This window comes from Anomaloglossus baeobatrachus, chromosome 8 (assembly GCF_048569485.1).
Source record: "Anomaloglossus baeobatrachus isolate aAnoBae1 chromosome 8, aAnoBae1.hap1, whole genome shotgun sequence".
Taxonomy (NCBI): domain Eukaryota; kingdom Metazoa; phylum Chordata; class Amphibia; order Anura; family Aromobatidae; genus Anomaloglossus; species Anomaloglossus baeobatrachus.
Window position 1 is genome coordinate 155,450,387 of NC_134360.1, and position 11,274 is coordinate 155,461,660.

An 11,274-nucleotide genomic window follows, 5' to 3' on the forward strand; every position below is an offset into this window, starting at 1 on the left:
CTTCATCATGGTAAAATCGGTTATCCAGAGGACATCTCTCTTTGATACTGAATTATTGATAGGTCAAATAATATCTGGGATCACGCCTATCTTTTGATTATGATCCCTATCTAAATCACACTCATATCACATTCGTATCACAGGGAGATGTAGCACTGCTGAGCACTCCTGCGCTGCAGCGCCTGCGATCCTCTCCCTGGGCCCCGGATCTCTGTGGGGGACGCTGGGGAGATGTAGTACTGCTGAGCGCTCCTGCACTGCAGTGTCTGTGATCCTCTCCCTGGGCCCCAGATCTCTGTGGGCCTGGGCATCGGATGGGAAGGACTGGGGGTTGCAGAGAGCCCTTCCTGCCTCACCCAGAAACACCCCTGGGACGGTACCGTAGGGGAGGACGGGGAGTGTGCCCGTGAAAAAGACTCGACCCCAAGCCACCCTGGGACGGTACCGTAGGGATGGATAGGGGAGAGGGCCTGACGTCTCGAGCCTCAACACCCCTGGGGATGGTACCCGGAGGGATGGAGCAGGCGAGGGGTGCTCTCTGTTGCAGAGGCTTTAACCCTGCAGAGTAAGACAAAAAATAAAAGAAAATGAGAAGGCTGAGCGACGCTGTAGAAAAAAAGGTAGGAAAAAAGACAATTGGCTGAGGTTGGCCCAAATAGAAAAGGATATGGGCCTACTTCAGCCTCCTACGACACTAAGCAAAAAACTGGCATAGATCCGCCTCCTGCTCAGGGTGTACACTGCTAGGGAGGAGCTAACTGTTTTTCGGTTTACTTAGTGTCAGCCTCCTAGTCACAGCAGCACACACCCATGGTCCCATGGTCCTGTGTACCCCAATGAAACGATAGAGAAATGAAGAAGGGAATGAGCGGAATATTGAAGTTCAGATTTAATTGGAATGGTTTGAGGATGCCATGTCACCTTGACAGAGCATCAGAAACCCCCCAGCAGGTGATGCCATTTTACAAACTGCATGCCTCAATAAATCCATCCAGGAGTGGAATGAGCATATTGACACTACAGGTGTGTCACAAAATGTTATACTATTATGGGCCGTGAACAAAAAAATAATTGCATTTTTACCACTAAAATATTGTTTTAACCCCAGATTTCCAATATTCACAAAGGGAATAGGTAGAAAAGGCCCCATAATGTATTACACAATTTCTCCTGTACTATTTGGCGGCACCATAGGGCTCTGAGGGGGGACAGAGCACCATTTGATATTTGGAGCACAGATTTTCCTAGAATAGTTTGTGGACTCCATTTGCAGAGCCTCTAAGTGCCAGTACAGAAGAAATACCCCTCTAGTGACCAAATTTTGGAAGAAATTACATCCTTCTGGGAATTCATCTACGGGTGTGAATGTTGCAGGATTAAAAATTGCAAATAAGGCCTTGTTCCCAGTACATTGTGCCCAGCTCATGCTTCTGTGAACCTGCACCCCGTATATTTAAGTGACCTCTCCTCACTACAAGATTGCCAAACATGTGGATGTTAACTGTGGTTTAGGCACATTGTAGGCCTCAGTATGGAAAGGGGCATTTGGATTGGGAGCACAGATTTTTCTGGATTTCTTTTTTTGAGGGGGAAAGCCAGTGTTTTTCGTGAGTCTTTGTGCTACCAGTAATGTGGAAGCCCCCTATATTTATGTTAAGCGATGACAGACCTGAGTAGGGACTTGTGTTTTTGTGGGTTAAGTTGAATGCTACTTGGTGACAATTTTGGTACAGAACATTTTGGATCAGTTCACATTTATCTTGTGTTCTATGCTGAGCACTTACATTTGGGTTTCCATCTACATCTCCAAAATACATGATTCAGGTGAAACCAAAGATGTATCTATTCACTAATGAAGCTGCAGACACTCCCATCTCCGTAACATAAATTGGCATGCTGCATCTAGGAAAGCTGTGCTACATGTCAGTTTACACTGAGGAGAAATTAAGCACAGAGGGCATGGGATTTCTATCAATCTATCAACTGTGCTTCTACCGCACAACGCAGCAGTTTGGAAGCAGCCAAAAGACGCTGCGTTCAATATGCTGCTATTCCAGATTGTGGACACGTACCCTTACAAAAAATCCTGGTGCAAGCACTCAGCGTAGAGCGCAGGATAAATATGAGATTTTAGAGGCAGAATGGACAAATCAATGGCAGGTGAAGAATTGGCTTTATTTATTTTTTACGCCGTTTGGCTTGCGGGTATAGGTGATAAGGCGGCTTTTTGTCTCTAGTCAGAACGATTACAGCAATACCAGGTTTATATCGTTAATTTTAGGTTTGATGACCATCACACTAACAAACTCTTTTTACAAAATAAAGTTTTTGCATTATCAGATTTTTGAAGGCTGTAGGTTTTTTTTATTTTTCTGCCGACAGTCATGTGAGGGCTTGTTTTTTGCAAGATAAGTTGGAGTTTTAGTGTTACCAGTTTGGTCACATAAATTTTACAATATTTTTATATAGTTTTTGTTCTGTCGCTTTTACACCATAGAAAAATTTTATAGGGGACAAAAAAAAAACCAAACGGTTTTTGCATTGTTGCATTCTGAGAGCTACAACTTAATTTTTGGCTTACAGAGCTGCACAGTGGCTTGTTTTTTGCGGAAAAAGATGGTGTTTTCAGCGGTACCATTTGTATTGATATATGACTATCGCATTTTATTCCACTTTTTTTGCAGCTGTATGTTGAAAAGATAGTTTTTGCTGCGTTTTTCTTTATTTATACCGTGTTCACTGAAGGGGTTAACTAGTGTGACAGTTTTATAGCTCGGCTTGTTACGGCTGCAGCAATACCAAATATGTATTTTTTTTTTTTTACACAAATAACTATTGATTGGAATTTTTTTTCTTTTATTCTTTATTTTCTGATTATTTTTTTAATAGTTCCTTTTTTTTTTACTTTTTCATTTAGTCCCTTTATGGGACAGCACCTTTGTTCTGATCGCAGCTGCAATGTTCTGCAGTGCTCAATCACTGCAGAACATCGCAGCTTTCAGCGTTGCACTAAGAGTCCGTGAGATCATGCTGCAGGGATGATCATACTGACTCTCTGTAGGCTCTCAGTAGCCAGGTCACCCGGAGGTAGGCATGACGACCCGGGTCACCATGACAGCGATCGGGCCCTCGCTATTACATCACAGGGGTCCCGGTCCTCCCAATCGTCTAAGGCTATGTGCCCACGCTAGAATGTACCTGCGGATTTTTTTGCCTGAAAATCCGCGACTTTCGCGGCAAATCCGCACCCGCGGATTTGCCGCGGATTTACCGCAGATTTTATTTTTCTTTTTTTCCCCATTCAAAACCAAAAATCCGCACCAAATCTGCACCAAACAATTGACATGCTGCAGATTTTTCCGGATCAAAATCCGCGGCAAATCCGCAGCGGAAAAATCCGCAGCATGGGCACAGCATTTCCAAAATGCCATTGAAATGGCTTGGAAGTGCTGCTGCTGCAGATTTTCGGCAAATCCGCGGTAAATCCGCGGCAAAATCCGCGGCAAATCCGCGGCAAATCCTGTAGCGTGGGCACATAGCCTAAGTGTTGAGATCAATATTGACCGTGGCAATTGGGGATTAAGCAGCACTGCGGGGCAGAGGAGCGGATGTCGAGTAAGCCAAGTCATTGGCCACGATCACGAGTGCTCATCCCCCTGTGCCCCCCCTGCAATTTTTGGGGTATAGCAGTATGTCCCTTGCTCGTTAATTCACGTTAAAACAGGACGTAAAGGGGTTAAACTTCCATAGCTAGTAGTTATCGTTATTTAGTTTGGCCACTGTACATTTCAGCTCTGAATTGGCAGCCATTTTCACTTGGGTAGCTTACTTGTTTTTGAAGATTTGAACTGTTCTGAAAGACACCTTGTATTCACCAAGTCCTGTGCTCTTCTGTATCTGGGCCCATAATCTGTTGCAGATTTGTTTGACTTCAGCAGAAGTAACAAGCATTCAGACATTAGATTAGCTTAATCAAAGCGGCATATTTGGTAGGCTTGGCCCGATACGGGCTGCTTGTAGGGCCACGGCCTCCAAGACGGGTATCACACCCACCAGTTAAGCCGCAAGTATACCACTTTGATAATGCAAGGGGGGCTCTTCCCCCCCCCCAGACCCCCACTTTTATTATAAACTACTCCATGCCTACATGGACTTAAGAATTAATGTGAACTAAGCACGAGCGGCCACACCCACTCATCTCCCGCCTACGCTCACTCGCTTATGGTCCCCGATAATACAAGTATTTCAAGGGCGAGACAGAGGGACACAGATAATAGACATATGGCAAAAGAAAATTGTAAGTTTAGCGGTTATCACTTAATAGCAATTAACGTGATTATTTAGAGATTTGTTTTACTTTGGTATTCTGTTATGTTGTCCTCTAGTCTTTCGGTGTGTCTTCTCCTCCTCTTCAGCAATTTCCGGCACCATGAGACTAGCTGCTGGTAAGGAGTAGAAAAATAGTGGCCAGCGTGTGTGCATTTACGTTTAGGCTCTGCCCACAATAGGGCAGAGCTAGGTGAGAAGGTGCGACACTTTGCGCAGGCGATGCGGATGACGTCTCCTGCGTAATCCACGTTCCCAGGCTGAGAACTAACCAGCTTGCGCAGGCGCACCTATACTTTTAGGAAAAAGGGATATCCAGCTCCAATGCAGTAAAAACCTTTTAGGCTTTATTATAGGTTATATGGATAAAATCCAAATAGCATTATATGAAAAGGAATCACAGGGGAAACCGAGTGGACCAACAAACCAAAGCTAAGCGTTTCAGACTTCGTGTCCTTAGTTAGCCATATAACCTGTAATAAAGCCTAAAATGTTTTTACTGCATTGGCGCTGGATTTTCTTTTTCCTTATTGTTCCACACCCAGCAGGGTGTTGTCCGTGCTCCACAATGAGGACGTCCTATTCAGGTGAGCTGGCATTGTTCTATTTTGCACCTATGCTTCTGTCTCTGCCCACAATAGGGTGGCAAAGTGTGCCTGCATGACATGTGAATATCACTGTGTCGGCACAAGATTTTGCCAGGCTACGTGGTTGGCGCCAGAGGTGTCATCTAGATCAATCATTAAAGGAAGGCGATCATCGCCGAAAGGAGAGACAGGAGCCGAAAAATAGAACGTCCATTGGACCGGATAGAAGAATTTACATACATAGCAGGAGATGTTATAAAGGTGTTTGTTGGGTCTGCAGGATAGAGCACAGGATAAATGCGATCTGATCCAAAGTGTTCTGTAACCAAATTGTCAACAAATAGCATTCAATTAAATCCACAAAAACATAAGTCCCCACTCAGGTCTGTATCGGTTAACTGAAATATACGGGACTTCCACGTTACTGGTAGCACAAAGGCTCTTGAAAAACGCCATGGCTCCTCCTCACCAAAAAAGAAATAAAATAATCCAGCAAAATAGGCACTCCCAAATCCAAATGCTCCCTTCTCTTCAAAACCCCACAATGTGCCTAAACTAAACTAGCATCCACATTTGGCATTGTTGTGAGGAGAGCCCGCTTAAAAGTACAGGGCTCAGTTTTACAGATGCACAAGCTGGGCACAACAAGTCTTATTTGCAATTTTTAATTCTGCAACATTCTGCTGTGTTTGACACCATGGTTGTTTTCCAGAGTCTAAATTGTCACTACACCCATAGATCAATTCCAGAGGGGCATAATTTCCAAAATTTGGTTACTTGAGGGATATTTCTTCTGTTCTGGCACTTGGGGGCTCTGAAAATGGAGTCTGCAAACTATTCCAGGAAAATCTATGCTCCAAAAATCAAATGGCGGTCCTTCGATCCTGAGCCCTGTGGTGCAGCCAAACAGCACTGTACTCAGGGTATTGCCACACTCAGGAGAAATTGTGTAAGACATGATGAGGCCTTTGTTTTTTACCCAATTCCCCTTCCCTTTAAAAAAAAAAAAAAAAAAAAAAAAGCATCTGTGAAAAATGCGTTGGGTGTGTGATGGGCGAGCATTAACTATGTAATGTGATTTTTTTTCTGTTTTGATGATGTTACTGGCTGCAGTGACTGTATACAATAGGAGTATGGAATTTATTTTCAGTATGTGCAATAATTATTAATGTGCAATATTTCCCATTTAACATTACTTAATGTGCAATATTATATAGACATACTTATTATTTAAAACGGACACTTATGTGCACATCTTTCTTTGATTTACATGGACTTTGATGCGGTCTGTTATGTATTGTAAATAATTGTTATTTCCCCATATTTTTTGGATTGATATGCTCACACTACCACTTTTGTATTGTCTATGATGTCAGTTTTTGTTTAAATTATATCTTTTAAAGAATTTTTTCAAAAAATAAATGAGATTTTTTTAAAATAAATTTGTCGTTGTCCAAAAACTATACCTATTTTTATTTTAACCCCTTAACAACCGCCGATACGCCTTTTAACGGCGGCAATTAAGGGTACTTCTTCCGATCCGCCGCTTTTTTACGGCGGTGGGAAAAATGGGTATAGCGCCCCCCAGAGTCAGAAAATCTCCAGAGTTTCAGCTGCCGGGGGTAGCTGAGACCCTGGAGATCATGATTCGGGCCAGTTTTCCCAGTCCCCGCTCACGTGATCACCGGTATATACCGTATACCGATGATCACGTTACAGTAAATGACAGCGCCGGTAAAAAATGATTTATCTCCCATCTGGCATGATCAAACATGTCAGATGGGAGATAAATCTCTTCCCCGGTGTCCCCCCCGACCCCCTCACAAAAATCCAAGATGGCCGCGCGCACAGCAGCGCGCCGGCCGAATTCACCCTTTTCCTTTGGTTGCTGTCGCATGTGCCATCACACATGCGACAGAAAACTGCTCCACAGGCCCTGCCAGGTCACCCCCTATTACCACCCCCCAGTGTTCCACGTACCTGTTGCAGCTCTGATCCCCCGCGGCCCCCTCCTCCTTCACAGCAGACGCCGGTCACACGTGCAGAGCAGCTGACAGTTCAGCTTCCTGCCTTCAGAAACGCTGGCTGCTGCTCGCACTCTGCAGCTGTGACTCGGGGAGAGTGGATGCAGATTCTTTGCACCCACACTCCTCAAATGGAGGGTCTGCACTCCTAGGAAAATGGGGAATACGTTCCCTGAACACGCCCCCCCCCATATATTAGAAGGTCCAGAATCGACGTGGAACTTCCAAAATGAATTACAGCAGACCCGATTTTTTTTTTCTTTTCAATAAATTGGTGAAAGAGGGAATGTTTTGGGGAGTGTTTTTTTTCAATTTTTTTTTGCTGTCAATTAGTTATGTCTGGTATCAAATAGACGCTGTGACATCACTAATTGCTGGGCTTGATGCCAGGTGACATTACACATCTGGTATTACCCCGTTTGCCACCGCACCAGGGCAACAGGATGAGTTGGGGCGAAGCACCAGGATTGGCGCATCTAATGGATGCGCCACTTCTGGGGCGGCTGCGGCCTGCTATTTTTAGGCTGAGAAGAGTCCAAATAACCATGGCTCTTCTCACCCTGAGAATACCAGACCCCAGCTGTCAGCTTCACCTTGGCTGGTGATCAAATTTGGGGGGACCCCACATTTGTTTGTTTTTTTTAATTATTTATTTATAAATAATAAAAAAAAAACCACAACAGCCTGGAGCCCTCCAAATTAATCACCAGCCAAGAGAAAGATGTCATCTGTGGTTTGCAGGCTACAGCTGTCTGCTTTACCCTAGCTTGCTATCAAAAATAGGGAGGACCCCACATCACTTATTTTAATTAATTTTTTTTTGGGCTAAATACAAGCCTAGGCACCTTTTAGTGCCACATGAAAGGCACTAAAGGGCGCCAGCTGAGAATATGCAGGGGGTGGGATGTTATATATGTTTGACATCTATCCATTCATCCACTGTAGCATGTTAGGCTGTGTGCCCACAATCGGGGTTTACAGCATTTGGGCGCAGAGTGTTTTCCCTGCGTCCATAATGCTGCGTTGTGCAGTAGAAGCACAGTGGAAGGATTTTTAGAAATCCCATGCCCAACCAATGTGCTTCTTTTCTCCGCAGCATAAACCGACCTATGGCGCGGCTTCCTGAGCCTCAGCATGTCAATTTATGCTGCGGAGACAAGAGAGTTCTCTGCAGGTAGAATAGAGATAAAGTCCACAGCAGCCTGAACCCAAATCGTGGGCATGGGCAGCTGCATTCTCCCGTGGACAACTCACATCTCTGCAGGAAGGCTGATACTGTGTACTAGACGCAGTGTCGCTGGAACATGGCCACATAGCCTAACAGTGAGAATATTGTTGCTACAGCAACATTTTTGTGAAGTACCTGTGGATTCAAAATGCTTACTATACACCTGAATAAAATCCTTGAGGGGTCCAGTGTCCTAAATGGGGTCACTTGTGGGGGGGTTTCTGATGTATAGGTACCCAAGGGGCCCTGCTAATGTGACATGGTGCGCGCAATTTATTTCAACTTTTCCAAAATTCAAATGGTGCTCCTTCCATTCCAAGCCCTCCCATTTATCCAAATGGAGGTTTTGGCCACATGTGGGGTATCCCTGCGCTCACAAGAAATTAGATAACCTGTGGGGTTAACGTTTTGTTGTTGCCTCTTGAAAAAGTGAGAAATTTGATGCTAAATCCGCATTTTTGTGAAAAAAATGAAAATTTCAATATGGCAACCTAAGCTTATCAAATTCTGTGAAGTATTCGTGGATTCAAAATGCTCAATATACACCTAGATAAAAGCCTTGAGGTGTCTTGTTTCCAGAATGGGGTCAGTTGCGGGGTACCTGTACTGTTTAGGCACCTTAGGGGCTTTCCAAATGCGACATAGCGGCCGCTAATTATTCCAGCCAATTGTTCAGTCAAATGGCACTTTTTCCCTTCCGAGCCCTGCTGTGCACCCAAACAGTTGATTTCCACCGCACAAAAGGTATCAGCATACTCAGGAGACATTGCACAATAAATTTTATACAGATTTTTTTCCGTGTACTCTTGTTAAAAAAAAAAAAAAAAAAAAAGCTATCTGGTTGAAGTAACAATTGTGTGGTAAAAATATATATTTTTTTATTTTCACAGCTCAACATTATAAACTTCTGTGAAGCACCTGGGGGTTCAGGGTACTCACGAAACATCTAGATAAATTCCTTGTGGGGTCTATTTTCCAGAATGGGGTCACTTGTGGGGGACCTCCACTTTTTAGGCACCTCAGGGGCTCTCCTAATGCAACATGGCGTCCGCTATTGATTCCAGCCAATTTTGCAGTCAAATGGCACTCCTCTTCCGAGCCCTGCCATGTGCTTAAACAGTTGATTGCCACCACATACAAGATATCACCAAACTCAGGAGAAATTGCACAATAAATTTCATGATTATTTTTTTCCTGTTACCCTTGTGAGAAAAAAAGCTAACTGGTTGAAGTAACAATTTCTTCTAAAAGTGAATAAATTTGGGGTAGAGAAACATTTTAGGTAAAATTTTATTTTTTGCTTTTTTTCATTCCACTTTGCTTTAGTTCCTGTGAGGCACCTGAAGGGTTAATAAACTTCTTTGATGTGGTTTTGAGTACTTTGTGGGGTGCAGATTTTAGAATGGTGTCACTTTTGGGTATTTTCTTTCAACTAGGCCTCTCAAAGTCACTTCAAATGTGATGTGGTCCCTAAAAAAATTTGTTTTGTGAATTTTGTTTAAAAAAAAAAAAAAAATGGGAAATTGCTGATAAACTTTGAACCCTTCTAACTTCCTAACCCCAAAATATTTTGTTTCAGAAATTGCGCTAATGTAAAGTAGACATGTGGGAAATGTTATTTATTAACTATTTTGTCTGACATAACTCTCTGGGTTAAGGGCATAAAAATTAAAATTTTGAAAATTGCAAACATTTCTAAATTTTTATCAAATTTCCGATTTTTACACAAATAAAAGCAAAAAATATCGTTCTAAATTTATAACTATCATGAAGTACAATATGTCACGAAAAAACAATGTCAGAATCACGGGGATCCGTTGAAGCGTTCAAGAGTTATAACCTCATAAAGGGACACTGGTCAGAATTGCAAAAAAATAGCCTGGGCATTAAGTACAAAACTGGCTTTGTCCTTAAGGGGTTAATCCATACCATGACTGAGCAGGTTTGTTTTTCCCCTCTTACATTGCAGCTTGATCCATGCCATGTCAAGTTAATGTGGCGTCATACACAGGATGCTGGGAGGGGGGAACTCTATTGGTGTCTGATGGTTTGTTTTTTTTTCTTTTTTGTAGCAACAATAAAATGTGGATCCAGAAATTAATATTTGTTATTCCTCCTGAATCCACTCCTTACCTTGCCTCAAAAACTACAGTGATATTTTATATATACCTTTTGGGTATATTCCCACAGGGCATTTTTTTTTTTTTTTGCAACAAAACCATCTCTTAGCAAGACATAAGCTGCATTTTTGCAGCAGTTGTGCACTTCCTCATTGATTTGTATGGGTGGAAATCTGCAGAAAAACCACAGGAAAAACGGTGAAAGAGTTGACATGCTCATTCTATCAAAAACGTGTGTGTGTGTGTGTGTGTGTGTGTGTGTGTGTGTGTGTGTGTGTGTGTGTGTGTGTGTGTGTGTGTGTGTAGATTTCTGGAATCTCAGGCTTTGCTGCGACTGTGAAGGCAGCACTTTATTAGCATGGCTTTGCATAAAATTGATGCAAAAATTTCCTGTGTGAACATACCCTAAAGGTCCAGTCACACTAAGCAACTTACCAGCGGTCCCAACAACGATAGGGATCGCTGGTAAGTTGCTAGGAGGTTGCTGGTGAGATGTCACACTGCGACGCTCCAGGTATCCCACCAGCAACCTGACCTGGCAGGGATCGCTGGAGCGTCGCTACACGAGTTGCTGGTGAGCTCACCAGCAACCAGTGACCAGACCTCAGCGCCGCATGGAAGATGCTGCGCTTGGTAACTAAGGTAAATATCGGGTAACCAACCCGATATTTACCTTGGTTACCAGCGCACGGAGCTACACGTGCAGAGAGCAGGGAGCAGCGCACACTGAGCGCTGGCTCCCTGCTCTCCTAGTTACAGCACACATCGGGTTAATTACCGATGTGTACTGCAGCTAAATGCGCACAGAGCAGGGAGCAGCGCACAATGCTTAAGCGCTGGCTCCCTGCTCTCCTAGCTACAGCACACATCGGGTTAATTAACCTGATGTGTCCTGCAGCTACATGTGCACAGAGCAGGAGCCGGCACTGACAGTGAGAGCGGCGGAGGCTGGTAACAAAGGTAAATATCGGGTAACCAAGGACAGGGCT

At 43.6% G+C, this 11,274-nt stretch overlaps 1 protein-coding gene across 1 annotated transcript in view; it reads right to left on the minus strand.

Annotated features, from left to right (window-relative positions):
• The window catches only part of FNDC7 (fibronectin type III domain containing 7), a 70,036-nt gene extending 66,077 nt beyond the window's left edge, over positions 1 to 3,959 (minus strand). Inside the window, exon 1 of the mRNA XM_075322118.1 lies at positions 3,830 to 3,959. Coding sequence (XP_075178233.1) covers positions 3,830 to 3,959 — 130 coding nt within the window. The remainder of the gene's footprint in view (positions 1 to 3,829) is intronic.
• Between the last annotated feature and the right edge of the window lie 7,315 nt (positions 3,960 to 11,274).